At 42.9% G+C, this 21,670-nt stretch overlaps 3 protein-coding genes across 3 annotated transcripts; all 3 read right to left on the reverse strand.

The window, feature by feature from the left end:
- Positions 1-1,062: 1,062 nt before the first annotated feature.
- LOC115778127 (sialidase-3-like) lies at positions 1,063-3,843 on the reverse strand. The gene is made up of 3 exons (XM_030726173.1): positions 3,772-3,843; positions 1,860-1,979; positions 1,063-1,722 (listed from the first exon to the last, which is right to left on the reverse strand). The coding sequence occupies exons 1-3, from the start codon at positions 3,841-3,843 to the stop codon at positions 1,063-1,065; spliced, it is 852 nt and encodes a 283-aa protein (XP_030582033.1).
- A 1,720-nt stretch (positions 3,844-5,563) lies between these two features.
- Positions 5,564-20,858, reverse strand: LOC115784236 (sialidase-3-like). Its single transcript, XM_030735387.1, has 3 exons — positions 20,757-20,858; positions 6,675-6,759; positions 5,564-6,564 (listed from the first exon to the last, which is right to left on the reverse strand). The coding sequence occupies exons 2-3, from the start codon at positions 6,714-6,716 to the stop codon at positions 5,635-5,637; spliced, it is 972 nt and encodes a 323-aa protein (XP_030591247.1). The 5' UTR covers positions 6,717-6,759; positions 20,757-20,858; the 3' UTR covers positions 5,564-5,634.
- Positions 11,577-12,946, reverse strand: LOC115778135 (sialidase-2-like). Its single transcript, XM_030726184.1, is given in 4 exon segments — positions 11,577-11,590; positions 11,878-12,209; positions 12,279-12,640; positions 12,751-12,946. Coding segments are annotated over 4 exon segments (900 nt in total). The 5' UTR covers positions 12,943-12,946.
- Positions 20,859-21,670: the final 812 nt, after the last annotated feature.

Here is a 21,670-nt window from a genome sequence, read left to right on the forward strand (position 1 = left end):
AGATTTAATCTTGCATATCAGCAATATCAGATCCTTCTACACTCCAAATATGCAAACAGAATTTCTGATACAGCTACAAACTTCCTGTTACAGCCCCACACTGTGGAGCTCTTTGCGAGATGCCTGAGGATTGCAAAATCACTGTCTACTCATAAAACACTCCCCACGAACTTAATTTTAAAGGAAGACACTTTTTTATGGTAAAACGTTTTTTTCTCCCTAATTTATTTACATTATTATATTTTTACCCATCCTTTATTTGCAGTGTTTTATTTATGTTTATTTTAAAAAGCAAATTAAAATGTAATATTCTTTTTAGGGTTTTTGTGATTATTTTATTTTGTTCTTAAAACATGCTGAAACTATATTTCTATATTTGACAGTGCTATTTAAGTAAAGTTTGCTATTATAACCTTAAATGCACCAAAGTTATTAACTTATTAAAAAAAATTTAAACTCATTTTGGAGTCGGTGGAAAATGAAAAAGAAAAAAGAAATGCGAATTCATAAAAGGAGAGGTAAAACTGGATATGAAAGCTGTTTTATTGCTTTCCTGCGGGGACATGCATACATTCACAACCAGTAATATGATATTTGCATAACATTAAGCAAGGTTAATAATATCCTTGAGCTTACGGGATAAGACTTTTTTCATGCAACAAACAAAGATTTTACATACAAAGCCTAGCACTAAACTCTCTAAGTCATGCACATATATATATTTGAATCTATTCAACTAGCACTTTGAATAAAATTGATTTCATTTATTTATTTTTCTACTCTCCAGTGTTCTTCTTGATGTCATTGTAACTAAAGACAACAAAGGCTAATTGCTCATATATTTCATGCTGCCCACATTCAAACAAACATGCAAACCAACCATCATCAATGCAGGCCAGGTCTGAGTAAACCACTGGTCCTCCATTAATGATTGTCGGTTCGCTCCATACCTTTGATCACATGGGGATTTGTTCAGATACACACCTAGATCAGTCCTGCTTGATTTGCTGGTTGGGTGTGTGAACAGCAGGCCACTTGTTTGGGCTTGGATCGCGTTCTGCATTACCACTTTCCTTTTGAGCTGGAAAAGAGATCACACTCCCTGACAGCCCGAAGAGCCTGTTCCTTAAGCTTAGAGCATCTAATCACACTAAAGGTAACACCATTAGTCTCACTGAAAAGCTTCCACTCAACAGTATTTGGCACTGCCCGAGCATTGCAGTAGATGAAACTGGAGCCGTTGTCATCATAAACCGCTGCCATTTGACATTCATTTGATTTAGTTGGAAACATTTCACCAAACTTCCAGTTTTCACCAGAATCATCACTATAGAGGGAGAGTGTGTTTGATTTACAACAGCAACACAAGCAAGAAGTTCTGCAGCAAGAATAATAAGCATAAGCTGGGACAATCAATCTGCCGTCCTCTGTCTGAATACCATGGCCTGGCCCAACAGCAAATGTGGCCCAGTCTTTTATTTCAGTCAGTTTGTCAGTCAAATCAGTCACACCGCTCCAGGTTTCTCCAAAATCTGTGCTTGTAATGTAGCAGAGACGGGCCTTGTTACAGTACCATTTTATCTGCCACTGCTCAGTGACACTGTCTTCAACACAGATGAAAAACAGGAAAAGTTTTTTGTTGACCTTGTCATACACCGGGCAGGGGTTCATGGGACGGTATCCATCAATATGGGCTTCTTTTACCACTCTGAGCTCTGACCACTAAAAAAGATAGAATTCAGAAGTAGATAAAACATAGCAGTTGAAAGCAGCACTGAAATTTACAAGTAATTTAACACTGAAATAGTTGACTGGCGTTTTACCTCAACTGTCTTCCCAGATGAGTTCGTCTCTTTCACCTCTGCTTTTTTCATAACCAGCTTTTCTCCACTTGCATCATCTGGAGTCCTCCTCTGCTCTGCAAAGGCGATGAGAGTTTTACTGTCTCTCTCATAGAGGAGAGCAGGAATCCTGTAGACCTTTGTTTGAAAGACAGTTTGGTTTCTCTAGCTGAGCTATTGTTGAATGTCCAGAGCCCATGGTTGGTGTCCTTGTGTGTAAAATTTCCTATATTAAAGTCAAGAAGTCTTGCTGGGCTTATCTCTGTGGTGCACACTTTTTCCCTGCTTTGGTTTTTAAAAACTGGGTTGTACAGAGTGTGGATGAGTGAGGGATCTTTGTTTTTTCTTTAATCACTGTGCGAAGGTCATTTCTGAAGAAATGTATCACATTTCAGTACATTGAGCTCCACTATCTCATCCTTCCCTTGGCAAAAAAATGGGAAAAAAATGTCAGGAAAACAACCAGACAGAAAACTTTTAACAACTTCTGTGTACGTATTTTATTATTTTTTTACACATATTTAAATAATATCCTATAGGAAAAAATTACAGTGAAGATTATGGTTTAGGACATTAAAGAAATCTAAACCAAAACACAAAACATTTAAAAGTAAGAAACACATGATAATGTTATTGTTAGAATAGATAACGTTTAACTGTTTTTCTATGTATCACAATGTTTATCATAAACATGCACATGGAAAGCAGGTAACGCCTGTTTCCTGAGGACACACACACACACACACACACACACACACACACACACACACACACACACACACACACACACATACACATACATGATTACATCATGTGAAGTGAGTGAAGTTGTTACCTGAGCTTTGTGTAAACTCACATGATGCTAAAATAAAAGAGCCAAGCAGGAAGAAGGTTCAGACCCTCCTCAGACATACACACACGCGTGCTGGCTGACTGAGACTCTCCCTGCAGGTAAAAAGATCAACTACGGGTTTCTGTGTCTTTCTTATTTAACGGTGGTCCGAACCTAACAGTTATTGATTCCTTTATGATCCCTAAGTCCATTTTTAAATGAGCTTTTGTCCAGAAAGACAGCAGTGTTTCTGGATCACGTTCAAATGTGGCTTCTTCTTTGCATCTTTCTTTTTCTCTTTCTACGGCTCCCTTTAGGGTCACCACAGCGAATCATCTGCCTACATCTCACCTATCCTCAGTATCATCTTCTGTCACACCATCGCTCTGCTTGTCCTCTTCCAATGAAAACCTTAATATCTTCAGGTCTGCCACCTCCACCTCCAGCTCTGCTCATGTCGTTTTTTTTAGTGCCACTGTCTCCAAATTATTTGTCAAAGCAGGCCTCACTACCAAGTAAGGTCCCACGGGACCACCAGCAGGTTTTTGAGCCAGGGCATATGGACAACATTGGGGGTGCAAGGAGACCTCATGCTAACACTCTTCATTTGCCTCTCCACCAGGTCAAGGTGATTTGCCTGCTGCCTAGCCAGATCTGCAGAGCCAAATGCAAATCACCCCTGACACTCATCTCCACCTGCTCCGCCCTGCCTGCACTCTCCTCTTCACCTATCTTGTGTACTGTCCATTGCTTTGCATGGTTGACTCCAGGAATTTAAACTAATCTACCTTCATTACCTCTGCTTCTTCCATGTTCACCTTTCCTCCTGTCTGCCTCTCATTAACACACATGTATTCTGTGTTGTTTCTACTGACTTTCATTCCTCTTCTCTCCAGTACATACCTCCACCTCTCCAGGCTCTCTTCCACCAGCTCCCTACTCTTACTACAGATCACAATGTTATTCACAGAGACCCCTGCCTGACCTCACCTGTAAGCCCATCCATCACCACTGCAAACAAGAAGGTGCTCAGAGCGATTCCTGACATAATCCCACCCCCACATTAAACCCATCTGTCACTCCTACCACACACCTCACCATTGTCTCACTATCCTCATATGTGTTCTGCACCACCCGCACATACTTCTCTGCCACTCCTGGCTTCCTCATGCAGTCCCACAGTTCCTCTCTTGGCACCCTATCATATGCTTTCTCTAGATCCATAAAGACACAGTGCAGCTCCTTCTGGCCTTCTCTATACTTCTCCATCAACACTCTCAAGCAAACATGGTGCTCTTTCTCGGCATGAAGCCATATTGCTGCTCACTGATCCTTACCCCTCTTCTTAAACTAGCTTCAACAACTCTCTCCCATGTCTTTATGGAATGGCTCATCAGCTTAATCTCTCTGTATAACTACAGCTCTGCACATCAGCCTTGTTCTTGGAAATTGGTACCAGTACACTTCTTCTCCATTCCTCAGGCATCCTCACTCTCCAAGATTGTGTTAACAATCTGGTTAAAAAGTCCACTGCCCTCTCTCTTAGACATCTCCATATGTTTAGACAAGACTCTGCATTTATTCATTAGTTATTATTAATTTCTGCTCTCTTCCACAGCATGTCTTTTGTCCTGTCTCTTTCCCTCACCCCCAACCAGTCGCAGCAGATGGATGCCCTTCCCTGAGCCTGGTTCTGCCTGAGGTTTCTTCTTCCTGTTAAAAGGGAATTTTTCCTTCCCACTGTCACCAAATGCTTGCTCATAAGGGGTCTTCTGTATATCATTGTAGGGCCTTTACCTTATAAAGCACCTTCAGGCAACTGTTGTTGTGATTTGCTGCTATATACATAAAACTGAATTGATGAAAATCATCTAGCAGGAGGAATGTCAGGAAAACAAGTTTTGTTAAGACTTCACATCTCTGAATCTATTTTTTATATCTTTGCTTTGTTTGTGTTTGTCTTCAAGAACAGGACTGACAGGTCAAACAGAAAAAAATTACCAACACTTTTTAAACAGTTTTAAATAGCAGTTCCAGTTAATGTCCAGCAATATGTTCAGGTGTTAGGATGTTCAGCATCCAGTCTGAGAATGTGCTTTATTGACTACAACGCTAATGTGTTTGTTAGGTCAATAAAATTCAGTTCTGCAAAAAAACAATAACAGTGTTACTCTAAACAGTTTTTCTTGTAACTCCATTTATTGATCAGCAAGCTTTGATACAGGATCTTGTGAGTAACATATGCAGAGTTCAGAGTACATTCTACAGTATATTGTGGTATTTATTGAGATATTGCTTTAAAATTAGAGGACAAGTAACCACTTCGTTGTAAGATATTTTGGGTTACATTTTCAGAGTACAATATATGATACAGTATATTATAGAAGAACTTTTCATAATTTCTCTTGGTAGATTAACAAGATCCAATCAATACAAAAGATTTCCAGCTTAAACTGTGATACATTTGTACATTCATATGTTAATCATTTAAATGTATGGTGTGAATAAAGCACTTTTTTTCTTTTTTTAATAAAAGAAAGACCTGCTACTCAAAGAACCCTGAAATCAAATACATGGCAATGTACTGCAGCAAAGATGGTGGCTGGACTATAATATACAGGTGGATCAAATATTTTTAAACTTTGTTTGGGGGCAAAGACAGAAGACTTTTGAAAAAGCTTTTGTCAGATTTTATTGGTTTGTCTGGTTCAGCACATGCAGATTGACCCAGTGATCAATGAAATTTATGCAAATTTTTATGATTTTAAAATAAAAGCACAAACAAATGTGGCAAGCAACTCAAAATGGCTGCAAGTTGTAAGATTTGCATTGTGGAAATCTTTACCGCAAGTCAGTGTTTTAGTATTACTTGTTTTACCCACATGTTACTTTGATGTCTCATATTGAGAAGCCAAACTTTGTGAGCTACTGAGAAAGAAATTTTGTGAAGGCAATGCATGTTTAACCTGGAATGTTCTTCTTGATGACATCTTCAGTAAAAGTCACAAAGACTATCTGCTCATGTATGTCTTGCTTTCCACATTCAAACAAACATGCAAACCAACCATCATCAATGTAGGCCAGGTCTGAGTAACCACTGGGTCCTTTATTAATAACCCAGGGTTCGCTCCATGCCCTTGGATCACGTGGAGATTTGTTCAGATACACGCCTAGATCAATCCTGCTTGATTTGCTGGTTGGGTGTGTGAACAGCAGCCACTTTTCTGAGCTTTGATGACTTCCATTCTTAGCTGGAAAGGAGATCACACTGCCCTGACAGCCTGAGCTTGTTTCCACAAGCTTCTTAGCAGATTTATCTTGGCCAAATTTATCGCCATTATCATCGCTGAAAGTTTCCACTCGACAGCCGCTCATACTACGAGCATTGCAATAGATATGATTTTTAGAAATCTCAGCCATTTGACATTCGTTTGATTTTGTTTCAAACATTTTTCCAAGTTTCCAACTATCACCATGATTAAAACTATAGAGGGAGAGTGCATATGATTTAAGACAGCAACACAAGAAATAAGTTCTGCAGCAAGAAGAATGAGCATTAACTGGGATAATCAATCTGCCGTCCTCTGTCTGAATACCATGGCCTGGCCCAACAGCAAATGTGGCCCAGTCTTTTATTTCAGTCAGTTTGTCAGTCAAATCAGTCACACCGCTCCAGGTTTCTCCAAAATCCTTGCTTGTAATGTAGCAGAGACGGGTCTTGTTACTGTACAATTTTTTCTGCCACAGCTCAGTGACACTGTCTTCAACACAGATGAAAAACAGGAAAAGTTTGCTCTTGTGCTCATCCTTGTTCTTGTCATACACCGGGCAGGGGTTCATGGGACGGTATCCATCAATATGGGCCTTTTCCACCACTTTGAGTTCTGACCACTAATAAAAAGATATAATTCACAAGTATGAAAATAAAAACATAGCAGCTAGAAGCAATATTGTATATTAAGAAGTAATTCAGCATTGAAATAACAGTTTTGGCATTTTACCTCAACAGTCTTCACAGATGAGTTCACCTCTCCTTTTTTCATACCAGCTTTTCTGCACTTACATCATCTGAAGTCCTCCTCTGCTCTGCAAAGGCAAGAAGAGTTTTACTTTGATCTCCATTGTTGAGACAGATAAGAGCAGGAATCCTGTAAAATTTTTCTGCACTTTCAAAGACAATTTTTTGGTTCATGGTTGGGGTGTAAACTCCACGTAATATAATGAAGTCTGGCTGGGTTGATCTCTGTGGTCCTCAAACTTTCAGTGTTTTGGTTTTTATAGGCTGGGTCGTACAAAGTGTGGATGTGGGAGGGATCTTTATTTTTATCACAGCTCGTTTCTGGAGAAATGATTCACATTACATTACATTGTGCTCCACCACCTCCACCCAGTCATCAACAAAAAATGGGGAAAAACTCGCCTTTCAGGAGGAATGTCAGGAAAACAGCCAGACAGAAAACTTTTAACAATTTCTATGTATGTATTTTATTATTTTTTAAACATATTTGAATAATATACTATAGGAAAATTACAGTGAAGATTATGGTTTAGGACATTAAAAAATCTAAACAGAAACACAAAATCTTTAAAAGTAAGAAACACATGATAATATTATTGATTCCTTTATGATCCCTAAGTCCATTTATAAATGACCTTTTGTCCAGAAAAGACAGCAGTGTTTCTGGATCACGTTCAAATTTGGCTTCTTCTTTGCATCTTCTTTTTCCTCTAGTCAGAGCTCAGAGTGGTAAAACCTTATCCTCACTATCATCTTCTGTCACAACCAACCCTCTGCTAGTCCTCTTCCAATGAAACCTTAATATCTTCAGGTCTGCCACCTCCACCTCCAGCTCTGCTCCTGTCTTTTTTTTAGTGCCACTGTCTCCAAATTATTTGTCAAGCAGGCCTCACTACAAGTAAAGTCCCACGGGACCACCAGCAGGTTTTTGAGCCAGGGCATATGGACAACATTGGGGGTGCAAGGAGACCTCATGCTAACACTCTTCATTTGCCTCTCTACCAGGTCAAGGCGATTTGCCTGCTGCCTAGCCAGATCTGCAGAGCCAAATGCAAATCACCCCTGACACTCATCTCCACCTGCTCCGCCCTGCCTGCACTCTCCTCTTCACCTATCTTGTGTACTGTCCATTGCTTTGCATGGTTGACTCCAGGAATTTAAACTAATCTACCTTCATTACCTCTGCTTCTTCCATGTTCACCTTTCCTCCTGTCTGCCTCTCATTAACACACATGTATTCTGTGTTGTTTCTACTGACTTTCATTCCTCTTCTCTCCATTACATACCTCCACCTCTCCAGGCTCTCTTCCACCAGCTCCCTACTCTTACTACAGATCACAATGTTATCCACAGAGACCCCTGCCTGACCTCACCTGTAAGCCCATCCATCACCACTGCAAACAAGAAGGTGCTCAGAGCGATTCCTGACATAATCCCACCCCCCACATTAAACTCATCTGTCCTACCACACACCTCACCATTGTCTCACTATCCTCATATGTGTTCTGCACCACCCGCACATACTTCTCTGCCACTCCTGGCTTCCTCATGCAGTCCCACAGTTCCTCTCTTGGCACCCTATCATATGCTTTCTCTAGATCCATAAAGACACAGTGCAGCTCCTTCTGGCCTTCTCTATACTTCTCCATCAACACTCTCAAAGCAAACAATGGTGCTCTTTCTTGGCATGAAGCCATATTGCTGCTCACTGATCCTTACCCCTCTTCTTAACCTAGCTTCAACAACTCTCTCCCATGTCTTTATGGTATGGCTCATCAGCTTAATCTCTCTGTATAACTACAGCTCTGCACATCAGCCTTGTTCTTGGAAATTGGTACCAGTACACTTCTTCTCCATTCCTCAGGCATCCTCACTCTCCAAGAGTGTGTTAAACAATCTGGTTAAAAAGTCCACTGCCCTCTCTCTTAGACATCTCCATATGTTTAGACAAGACTCTGCATTTATTCATTAGTTATTATTAATTTCTGGCTCTCTTCCACAGCATGTCTTTTGTCCTGTCTCTTTCCCCTCACCCCCAACCAGTCGCAGCAGATGGATGCCCTTCCCTGAGCCTGGTTCTGCCTGAGGTTTCTTCCTGTTAAAAGGGAATTTTTCCTTCCCACTGTCACCAAGTGCTTGCTCATAAGGGGTCTTCTATATATCATTGTAGGCAGTGTTAATTTCGTTGACGAAATATTTTTGTCATAGTTTTAGTCAACGACCCTTTTTTTCGTGACAATAACGAGAGGATAACTAAATAAAAACTACCTAAATGGATAAAAACGCTAACGAAATTAATTGACACTTTCGTCAACGAATGAAAACGGGATGAAAATGCTTTTCAGGAACAAAATCCAATCAGAACTTATTTAATTTTGTGAAAGGGCGGGACAAGTTAGGAAAACATCCAATCAAACGCACAGTTGCACAAATTTGCTCTAAACCCAGGAAGACCAAACTAGCCTGTGAGTTTTCTTTACTTCCGATAGAACTCAGTTATGTAAACAATGTCAGCAGGGAGAAAGAGAAGAGCCGATGTATGGACACATTTGTCCTTTGATGCCGTGACAAACAAAACGATGTGTAAACCATGTGGGGCGAATATCTCGGGTAAAACCACAACAAATCCTAAACATCATCTGCAAACCAGTCACCCAGATCTCCATGCAAAGGTAAGCATTTTAATGTCATGCAGGGTAAAGTGTTTTTCCCAGTTTAGCGTCTGTGTTTAGAGAAATACACCACAGTGGATTAGCCTTTCCTAATCTTAGTCCTGAACACTGCCCTGTACCTTTCAGAGTGTGTCCTGCTGTAAAACGTGTTAATGATCAGGTGTGTGGGAAGCAGGTGAAACGCTAATGTTAATATTATTAATAATATTCCATAACTTTTGATAAATGTTTAATTTTGTGTAAGTGTGTATAATGACTAATTTAAGGGAACTGAAGAAAAAGCATTTACATTTTACACCCTTTATATTTCAGTCGACTAAATCAACTGTAGATTTAGGCTACGTTCACACTGCAGCCTGAAGTGCCCCAAATCCGATTTCCTCGCCCTCATGCGACCTGTATCCGATCTTTTCATGCCAGTATGAACAACACAGATCTGATTTTTTCAAATGCAACCCAGGCCACTCAAGCTATGTTCACACTACAGCCTGAAGTGACCCAATTCCGATTTTTTGTGAAATCTGATTTTTTTTGCGCGGTCGTTCACATTTCCAAATATATGCGACTTGGATGTGATCTGAGTGTGAACAGCAGACAAACCTGAAAGTGTCCCGCATGTGCAGTAGAGGACACGATAACGTCACATGTAGCGAGCGCGCTCAATGTTTGCGGAAGTCACACGTTTTCGTTCCCGCGTCCGCGTAACGGGACGCAGAATAGTGACATTTGTCGAGTATCAATGACGTACTGGTCAGATGAATGCGACCTGGCCGTACACACTCAGGTCGCATTTGAAAAGATCGGATACGTATCGGATTTAGGACCCCATATCCAAGTGGCCTGGGTCACATTTGAAAAAATCCTATCTGTGTTGTTCAGACTGGCATGAAAAGATCGGATACAGGTCGCATGAGGGCCAAAAAAATCGGATTTGGGTTACTTCAGGCTGCAGTGTGAACACAGCCTAGGATATGTGGTCCTAAATCTGATACGAATCCGATCTTTTCATATGCGACCTGTGTGTGTACGGCCAGGTCGCATTTATCTGACCTGCACATCATTGATACTCGACAAACGTCACTATTCTGCATCTCGTTACACGGACGCGGGAACGAAAACGTGTGACTTCCGCAAACATTGAGCACGCTCGCTACATGTGATGTTATCATGTCCTCTACTATGCATGTGGGACACTTTAAGGTTCGTCTGCTGTTCACACACAGATCACATCCAAGTCGCATGTATTTGGAAATGTGAACGACCACGCAAAAAAAATCGCATTTCACAGAAAATTGGAATTGGGTCGCTTCAGGCTGTAGTGTGAATGTAGCCTTAGTCGACTATATTCTTACGATAATTTTGTCAACTAAAACTAGACTAAAACTAAAACTATTCGGATGACTAAATTATGACTAAAACTGAATCAAAATTTGCTGTCAAAATTAACACTGATTGTAGGGCCTTTACCTTATAAAGTGCCTTCAGGCAACTGTTGTTGTGATTTGCTGCTATATACATAAAATTGAATTGATGAAATTCATCTAGCAGGAGGAACCTCAGGAAAACAAGTTTTGTTAAGACTTCACATCTCTGAATCTATTTTTTACATCTTTGCTTTGTTTGTGTTTGTCTTCAAGAACAGGACTGACAGGTCAAACAGAAAAAAATTACCAACACTTTTTAAACAGTTTTAAATAGCAGTTCCAGTTAATGTCCAGCAAATATGTTCAGGTGTTAGGATGTTCAGCATCCAGTCTGAGAATGTGCTTTTATTGACTACAACGCTAATGTGTTTGTTAGGTCAATAAAATTCAGTTCTGCAAACAAAAAAAAACAATGTTTGCTCAGGACAGTTTTTCTTGTAACTCCATTTATTGATCAGCAAGCTTTGATACAGGATTCTGTGAGTAACATATGCAGAGTTCAGAGTACATTCTACAGGATAATGTGGTATTTATTGAGATATTGCTTTAAAATAAAAGTGCAAATAACTACTTTTTTGTAAGATTTTTGGGTTACATTTTCAGAGTACAATATATGATACAGTATATTATAGAAGAACTTTTCATAATTTCTCTTGGCACTTTAACCAAGATCCAATCAATACAAAAAGATTTTCCAGCTTAAACTGTGATACATTTGTACATTCATATGTTAATCACTTAAATGTATGGTGTAAATAAAGCACTTTTTTTTAATAAAAGAAAGACCTGCTACTCAAAGAACCCTGAAATCAAATACATAGCAATGTACTGCAGCAAAGATGGTGGCTGGACTATAATATACAGGGGGATCAAATATTTTTTAACCTTTGTTTGGGGGCAAAGACAGAAGACTTTTGAAAAAGTTTTTGTCAGATTTGATTGGTTTGTCTGGTTCAGCACATGCAGATTGACCCAGTGATCAATGAAATGTATGCAAATTTTTATGATTTTAAAATAAAAGCACAAACAAATGTGGCAAGCAACTCAAAATGGCTGCAAGTTGTAAGATTTGCATTGTGGAAATCTTTACCGCAAGTCAGTGTTTTAGTATTACTTGGGTGTGTGAACAGCAGCCACTTGTTTGAGCTTTCACCACTTGGAGTTTTAGCTGGAAAGGAGATCACGCTGCCCTGACAGCGTTAAATGGCGTTAAATTCGCTAAATTTAACGCCATTATCATGGCTGAAAGTTTCCACTCGAAAGCTGTTCGTCCTACGAGCACTGCAGTAGATTTGATTTTTAGAAATCTTAGCCATTTGACATTCTCCTGATTTTGTTTCAAACATTTTTCCAAATTTCCAACTATCACCATGATTAACACTATAGAGGGAGAGTGCATATTAATCAGGATTGCAAGAGCAGCTATTGCAACAGCAGCTATCGCAACAGCAGACAAGGCAAGAGACACAGAATCTTTGGCAACAACAACACAAGACACAATTTCTGCAGCAAGAAGAAGAATAAGCATAAACTAGGATAATCAATCTGTTGCCCTTTGTCTGAATACCATGGCCTGGCTCAACAGCAAATGTGGCCCATTTTTGTATGACACACAGTTTTCCAGTCAAATCGGTCACATCACTCCAGGTGTTTCCACAATCCGTGCTTGTGATGTAGCAGAGACGGGTCTTGTTCTGGTAGTTTTTTATCTGCCACTGCTCAGTTTTAACACGGATGAAAAACAGGAAAAGTTTGCTCTTGTGCTCATCCTTGTTCTTGTCATACACCGGGCAGGGGTTCATAGGACGGTATCCATCAATATGGGCCTTTTCCACCACTTCAAGGTCTGACCACTAATAAAAAGATATAATTCACAAGTGTGAAAATAAAAACATAGCAGCTAGAAGCAATATTGTATATTAAGAAGTAATTCAGCATTGAAATAACAGTTTTGGCATTTTACCTTAACAGTCTTCCCAGATGAGTTCACCTCTCCTTTTTTCATAACCAGCTTTTCTGCACTTACATCATCTGAAGTCCTCCTCTCCTCTGCAAAGGTGAGAAGAGCTCTACTTTGCTCCTTCTTGAGACAGATAAGAGCAGGAATCCTGTAAATTTTGTTTTTGTCACTTTTAAAGACAATTTGTTTGGCCATGGTTGGGGGGTTATCTCCACATAATATAATGAAGTCTGGCTGGGTTGATCTCTGTGGTCCTCAAACTTTCAGTGTTTTGGTTTTTATAGGCTGGGTCGTACAAAGTGTGGATGTGGGAGGGATCTTTATTTTTATCACAGCTCATTTCTGGAGAAATGATTCACATTACATTACATTGTCCTCCACCACCTCCACCCAGTCCTCAACAAAAAATGGGGAAAAACTCACCTTTAAGGAGGAATGTCAGGAAAACAGCAAGACAGAAAAATTTCAGCAATTTCTATGTATGTATTTTATTATTTTTTAAACATATTTGAATAATATACTATAGGAAAATTACAGTGAAGATTATGGTTTAGGACATTAAAAAAAATCTAAACAGAAACACAAAATCTTTAAAAGTAAGAAACACATGATTATGTTATTGATTCCTTTATGATCCCTAAGTCCATTTTTAAATGACCTTTTGTCCAGAAAAGACAGCAGTGTTTCTGGATCACGTTCAAATTTGGCTTCTTCTTTGCATCTTTCTTTTTCCTCTAGTCAGAGCTCAGAGTGGTAAAACCTTATCCTCACTATCATCTTCTGTCACACCAACTATCTGCTTGTCCTCTTCCAATGAAAACCTTAATATCTTCAGGTCTGCCACCTCCACCTCCAGCTCTGCTCATGTCTTTTTTTTTTAGTGCCACTGTCTCCAAATTATTTGTCAAAGCAGGCCTCACTACCAAGTAAGGTCCCACGGGACCACCAGCAGGTTTTTGAGCCAGGGCATATGGACAACATTGGGGGTTGCAAGGAGACCTCATGCTAACACTCTTCATTTGCCTCTCTACCAGGTCAAGGTGATTTGCCTGCTGCCTAGCCAGATCTGCAGAGCCAAATGCAAATCACTCCTGACACTCATCTCCACCTGCTCCGCCCTGCCTGCACTCTCCTCTTCACCTATCTTGTGTACTGTCCATTGCTTTGCATGGTTGACTCCAGGAATTTAAACTAATCTACCTTCATTACCTCTGCTTCTTCCATGTTCACTTTTCCTCCTGTCTGCCTCTCATTAACACACATGTATTCTGTGTTGTTTCTACTGACTTTCATTCCTCTTCTCTCCAGTACATACCTCCACCTCTCCAGGCTCTCTTCCACCAGCTCCCTACTCTTACTACAGATCACAATGTTATCCACAGAGACCCCTGCCTGACCTCACCTGTAAGCCCATCCATCACCACTGCAAACAAGAAGGTGCTCAGAGCGATTCCTGACATAATCCCACCCCCACATTAAACCCATCTGTCACTCCTACCACACACCTCACCATTGTCTCACTATCCTCATATGTGTTCTGCACCACCCGCACATACTTCTCTGCCACTCCTGGCTTCCTCATGCAGTCCCACAGTTCCTCTCTTGGCACCCTATCATATGCTTTCTCTAGATCCATAAAGACATAGTGCAGCTCCTTCTGGCCTTCTCTATACTTCTCCATCAACACTCTCAAAGCAAACAATGGTGCTCTTTCTTGGCATGAAGCCATACTGCTGCTCACTGATCCTTACCCCTCTTCTTAACCTAGCTTCAACAACTCTCTCCCATGTCTTTATGGAATGGCTCATCAGCTTAATCTCTCTGTATAACTACAGCTCTGCACATCAGCCTTGTTCTTGGAAATTGGTACCAGTACACTTCTTCTCCATTCCTCAGGCATCCTCACTCTCCAAGAGTGTGTTAAACAATCTGGTTAAAAAGTCCACTGCCCTCTCTCTTAGACATCTCCGTATGTTTAGACAAGACTCTGCATTTATTCATTAGTTATTATTAATTTCTGGCTCTCTTCCACAGCATGTCTTTTGTCCTGTCTCTTTCCCCTCACCCCCAACCAGTCGCAGCAGATGGATGCCCTTCCCTGAGCCTGGTTCTGCCTGAGGTTTCTTCCTGTTAAAAGGGAATTTTTCCTTCCCACTGTCACCAAATGCTTGCTCATAAGGGGTCTTCTGTATACCATTGTAGGGCCTTTACCTTATAAAGCACCTTCAGGGAACTGTTGTTGTGATTTGCTGCTATATACATAAAACTGAATTGATGAAAATCATCTAGCAGGAGGAACGTCAGGAAAACAAGTTTTGTTAAGACTTTGCATCTCTGAATCTATTTTTTATGTCTTTGCTTTGTTTGTGTTTGCCTTCAAGAACAGGACTGACAGGTCAAACAGAAAAAATTACCAACACTTTTTAAATAGTTTTAAATAGCAGTTCCAGTTAATGTCCAGCAAATATGTTCAGGTGTTAGGATGTTCAGCATCCAGTCTGAGAATGTGCTTTTATTGACTACAACGCTAATGTGTTTGTTAGGTCAATAAAATTCAGTTCTGCAAACAAAAAAAACAATGTTTGCTCAGGACAGTTTTTCTTGTAACTCCATTTATTGATCAGCAAGCTTTGATACAGGATCTTGTGAGTAACATATGCAGATTTCAGAGTACATTCTACAGGATAATGTGGTATTTATTGAGATATTGCTTTAAAATAAAAGGGCAAATAACTACTTTTTTGTAAGATTTTGTAAGACAATAATCAGCACTTTCTTGACCAATGTGCTAACTTTTCACAGCTCACAGTGGACCAGAGAACAGCGTGGATCAAGACGAACAGGAGATGCTGGCGATGCGGTCGCCTGCACCAAGCTGCTCAGTGCCGTCTGAAGATGCTGTGTGAGAAATGCAAAGGGAGACACCTGCAAGCATTGCATGAGGTGAATGCCAAGCCTCAAACGGAGAACACTGCTTGCCTTGTTAGCACAACCAATGAAATCCTATACCTTGATCGGCGATCAGGATGCAGCCAAGTACTGCTGAAGGTCAGCAAGGTGCTGCTACGCAACAGTCCCCTGGCCATTGAGACCTATGCCATCCTTGACGATGGATCGGAGCGGACCATAATCCTCCCGGAGGGAACACAAAGGCTCAAACTGAGAGGTGAAGCCGAAGACCTGGCTCTTCGGACCATGCGGCAGGACCTTCAAGTGATACACGGCGCCGCAGTGTCGTTCTCCCTCTCACCCGCTGATCAGCCAAAAAGGTCCTTCAAGATAAACAGAGCATTCACAGCGGACCAACTGGGACTGGCGGAGCACACCCACCCTGTGAAAGGCCTTCAGAGAAGGCATAAACACTTACGAGGCCTTCCCCTCCAAGCATTGAACAGGGTGCGCCCTCTACTGCTAATCGGATCTGACTACACTCATCTCATCACACCTGTGGAGCAGGTGCGCCTGGGTCCTCCAGGAGCTCCAGCTGCAGTGAAGACACGGCTTGGCTGGACCCTGCAGGGGCCAACCAAGCACATCAAGCAGCAGTCCATCACACAGCAGTGTCTGCATCTCTCCACTCTCTCCCCGACGGCTGAGCTCCTTCACAGTGTGGAGAGACTGTGGCAATTAGATGTCCTTCCCTACAAGAATGAGTGGCTAGTCACACGTTCCAGGCAGGACCAGGACGCTGTCCACCTGCTAGAGACAAAGACTGTTCGCGTCAATGTCGACGGTATCCAGCGCTACGCCACTCCCCTTCTCATAGTGAAGGACATGCCACAACTTAAAGCACCTAAGGAGGCAGTACTAGCCAGTCTCCGCAGCACAGAGAGACGCCTGCGGAGAGACCCTGACAAAGCCGCGGCATATTGTGCGGAGATAGACAAGCTGGAGAAAGCCGGTTATGCCGTGAAGGTGCCCGAAGAGGAGCTGGAAGGGGCAGCCGAATCCTGGTTCATCCCACACCACATGGTAACCCATAACGGGAAGAACCAGATCGTGTTTAACTGCTCCTATGTGTACAAGGGAGACAATCTTAATGAGCTGCTGTTGCCAGGCCCCCCGCTGAGTGCAAGCTTATTAGGAGTCCTCCTGCGCTTCAGGGAACACACAGTCGCGGTCAGCAGCGATATCCAAGGTATGTTTCATCAGGTGAGGTTGCTCCCTGAGGACAAGCCATTGCTCCGCTTCCTGTGGTGAAACCTGAAGACAGAGGAACCACCCAGCATGTATGTATGGCAAGTCCTTCCATTTGGCACAACCTGCAGCCCCTGTTGTGCCACATTTGCACTGCAGAAGCACGTGTTCGACCACAGCCAGCCAGGCGAGGATGTCCGCGTATCCATAGAGCGGTTATTCTATGTAGACAACTGCCTGCAGAGCTTCTGCTCTGTTGAAGAAGCCCAACACCTGGTTGACAAGCTCAAGGCATTGCTAGCGATGGGTGGATTTGTGCTGCGCCAGTGGGCCAGCAACATGCCTGCGGTCATCAGTCACCTCCCAAAGGAAGCCAGATCGGAGAGCAATGAGCTGTGGCTCACGGAGTCCGACACCGACCCTCAAGAACTGGCCCTGGGGCTTCGCTGATTCTGTACCTCAGACACCATGGGGTACAAGTACCGGATACCGGATCACCCCACACCTACTCTGCGGAACATCTATAGAGTCCTCGCCCGTCTGTATGACCCTCTGGGCTTTATTGTCCCTTTCACGACACGGGCCAAAGTCTTAGTACAGCGGTTGTGGGACAAACACAGAGACTGGGATGACCCCTCCCTACCTGATGATGTGCTACAACCCTGGTTGGCATGGGAGGAGGAATTGCAGGATCTCTCCCAGATTTCACTGCCCCGCTGTTACGTCAGCCCAGGAATGGACAGCCCCCGCTGTCATCGAGACCTGCACATCTTCGCAGATGCTTCAGAGAAAGCCTATGGCTCAGTAGCTTATTTGCGAGCAGAGAGCCTAGATGGCTATGTGGAAGTGGCTTTCCTGTCAGCGAGGTCTAGAGTTGCGCCAAAAAAACAGCTGTCAATGCCGAGACTTGAACTGTGTGCCGCACTAACTTCTGCTCAGTTAGCCTCACTGCTGCAGAGAGAGCTGACTGGGCCCATCCGCAACATCATTCTATGGACTGACTCCACTACAGTCCTCACATGGCTCAAGTCTGACTCCTGTCGATACAAGGTATTTATCGGCACCCGAGTTGCCGAAATCCAGGAGCTTACTGATGCCCAGGCCTGGAGGTATGTGGACTCAGCCAACAACCCAGCTGACGACATCACTCGGGGGAAGACGCTGCTAGAGCTGGCCAGTGACAGCAGGTGGAGGCATGGGCCAGCCTTCCTGCAACAGGTAACAAACCTTTGGCCGGCACAGCCTGCGGCTGTAGTAGGAGAGGCCGAGGATGTGGCGGAGCTGCGAAGGCCAACTGTCTGCTGCCTCACTACATCAGTAACAACCTCACTGGGGCCTGATACTGATCAGTGCTCCTCCTTTGGGGAATTGACTGAGGCTGTAGCTCGAGCCCTGCATGGGGCAGCTGCAGACCAGGCATGTCTGTCTGCCGAAGACTACAGGGAAGCTGAGAGAGAGGTGCTTAGAAGGGCCCAGCAGGACAGTTTCCCTGAGGAACTGGACCTACTGAGGGCTGGCAAGCCAGTGCCAGCCACCAGTAGGCTCCGCTGTCTTGCCCCAGAGTATGATGAGACAGTGCAGCTGATTCGTGTTGGAGGGCGTCTTCGCCGCAGTGACCAGCTGGACCTAGATGCCATCCACCCAGTGGTCCTAGACCCCCGGCACAGAGTGTCCCAGCTCCTCATCCATGATACCGACAGGAGCCTGCACCATCCTGGAGCAGAACGGTTGTTTGCAGAGCTACGTCGCAAAAATTGGATTCTGCAGGGTCGCGAAGCAGTCAAGCAGCATCAGCGTTCCTGCCCTGACTGTCAGAGGTGGAGGGCTAATCCATCTGTGCCAAGAATGGCCGACCTGCCACCGGCGAGACTGCGGCTAATGAAACCCCCCTTCTTCTCCACAGGTGTGGACTGTTTTGGGCCCTTGACAGTGCAGGTGGGCCGTCGTCATGAGAAAAAATGGGGCATTCTGTTTAAGTGCCTAACAACACGAGCCGTGCACTTAGATGTCCTGTCTGGACTCGACACCGACTCCTTCCTTATGGCTCTTCGCAGATTCATTGCCCGAAGACGAAAACCGGCTGAGCTCTTGTCGGACCAGGGGACAAATTTTCGCGGAGGGGAACGAGAGCTGAAAGATGCTTTCAAGGCAATGCACCCCACCCTCCAGGATCATCTGGCCAAATACCAGATCCAGTTCCAGTTCAACCCACCAAATGCACCAGACTTCGGGGGCATATGGGAAAGAGAAGTAAGGTCGGTGAAGGCTGCCTTGTACGCCACCATCCGGCCTCAGCCTATCCCAGTGGAAGTCCTCCGGACGGTGCTAATTGAGATTGAGGGGATTTTAAACTCCAAACCTCTCGGCTATGTCTCCACAGATGTGGCTGATGTGGATCCTGTGACCCCCAATCTCCTCCTCATGGGGCGGCCGGACCCATCACTGCCACAGGCAGTCTACACTGACACAGAAATGCTTAGCCGCCGCCGCTGGAGACACACCCAGGTGTTGGCAGACCAGTTCTGGACCCACTTCATCCGCCACTACCTTTCTACTCTTCAGCCATGCTCCAAGTGGCACAAAGATACCTCCCAACTGAAACTAGGAACCATCGTGATGGTAGTGAATCCCCAGCTCCCTCGGGCCCTGTGGCCACTTGGCCGGGTCACAGAGGTCATCCCAGGGACAGATGGAAGAGTCAGGACAGCTGTGGTCCAGGTCAAGGACAAGACCTATACGAGGCCTGTGGCGCGCCTCATCGCCCTCCCAGACATCCCAGACATGGACCCGATCAGCCCTTTGTCAAGTGACAAATTTGATAGTACAAATTTGGGGCGGCTGTAACAAAGGGCTGACCCTAGATCAGCCTTCAATTGCACCGGAACCCAGCTGATGAGGGAGCGCTGCGCTGCGCAGCATTGTGTGAGCTGTAGCATTGTCGGGAGGAGAAGAAGAGTGGCTGGAGAGTGCTAGTATTGTGATCGCTATTGTTTGGACCTGTGTGATTGTAGGTAGTTTCTGGCTTGACATTAATCCCTGCGTGCGTTCAATAACAAGTGAGTATTCGTCCAAGTACTCTGTGTAGCTGTAGTAAGTGTTCGCATTTGTAATTAGTTAATAATCGCCTTATCGCGGCTGCATTTTTTACCGCGAGTGCAACGTAGTTTGTGTAAGGGCGGACCTAGCTGTCCAGATAGCGATCACAAGTCATGTGAATATTTGTATATTTGCCAGTACTATTATTATTATTCCTGTGTCTTTGTTTGTTGGAATGTATAGAGATGGCCTTGTTCCAGCTGTTCTAGTTACATGTATGGAGGCTAAAGCTATTAATTCATTCAAGCTACACCATGCTAACCATGACTAGGCTGAATTATGCTACAAGCTAAGCTGCATGTGTGAGCTTATGTATTGTGGTGATGAGAACTTATCAGTCCATGGCTAGTTATGTTTATATTTCTGTTTCTTTCAGAGCCACACACACACACTCACACACCCCCTCCTCACCCATAGCGATATTATCCTGTTGTATCATTCCATCAATCCCACAATAAATCTTCAGTGACAAAGCTCTGGACTGTGCATTCTAATCGATGCCCCTCAGTGGCCACCTCTACAGCTGAACTCAGTCAGTTAGCGAATGTCCCACAGAACAACCAGCATCCATGCTCCTTTAAATTTACTTACATATTCCACAACAATCAAAAGGAGCGGTAAAGGATAAAGACATGTCTATATAGGATATCCTATGTCTACATGACATGTAGTTGCACCAGCCATATATGTTAACAACAAACTTGGGCTTTACAACATCAGCTTATCAAAATGTCACTGAAATACTTCTCTATTGTCTGTGGTTAACAAATACTTACAGATGATGCTTTCGAAGGCATAAACAAGAAGGAGGATTACAACAGATAACTACAGGAATCCTTCAACAAATGTGGCCTGCTTGTCCCACTGACATAGCTCACTTCCTGTTCTGGGGCAAGGAGCATGTCACAACAACAAAATCAACAAGGCCCACCAGGAGGCTCTAAACCCAAGGCAGAACACTCACAGTTGGCTACACCAAAACAAGAAATACATTGTAATACAATAATTATTGTAAAAGTACAACAGTGAAGGTTTATCACAGTAACATCTGCCTCCTCTTTAATGTTATGCAAATATCATATTACTGGTTGTGAATGTATGCAATGTCCCTGCAATAAAAACAGCTTTCATATCCAGTTTACTCATTTCTCTTGCTTTTTCATTTTCCACCAACTCCAAAATGAGTTTAACATTCACAATCTTTTTAATGAGTTATTAACTCCGTTGAATTTAAGGTTATAATAGCAAACTTTACTTAAATAGCATTGTTGAAAATATAGTTTCAGCATGTTTTAATAAAATAAAATCATCAGAAAACCTTAAAAAGAATATTAAATTTGAATTTGTTAAAATAAATAGAAAGAGAAACACTCAAACTAAAATGACAAGTAAAAGTATATAACAAATAAATAAGTCAATAATAGAAATGAATAAGTTGATAAATAGTAGAGGGACTATAAAAACTGTTTTACTATAAAATGTTTCTTCCTGTAAAATTAAGTTCTGGGGAGTGTTTTATAAGTAGACAGTGATTTTGCAACCCTCAGGTCATCTGGCAAAGAGCTCCACAGCTGCAGTTACTGGCATAGTTGTGTAACTCAAGACCCTGACGTGCTAGAGAAATTCTGTTTGCATATTTGGAGTGTAGAGGAACTGATATTGCTGATATGCAAGATTAAATCTTTAATCC

This window comes from Archocentrus centrarchus, chromosome 1 (assembly GCF_007364275.1).
Source record: "Archocentrus centrarchus isolate MPI-CPG fArcCen1 chromosome 1, fArcCen1, whole genome shotgun sequence".
Classification (NCBI taxonomy): Eukaryota; Metazoa; Chordata; class Actinopteri; order Cichliformes; family Cichlidae; genus Archocentrus; species Archocentrus centrarchus.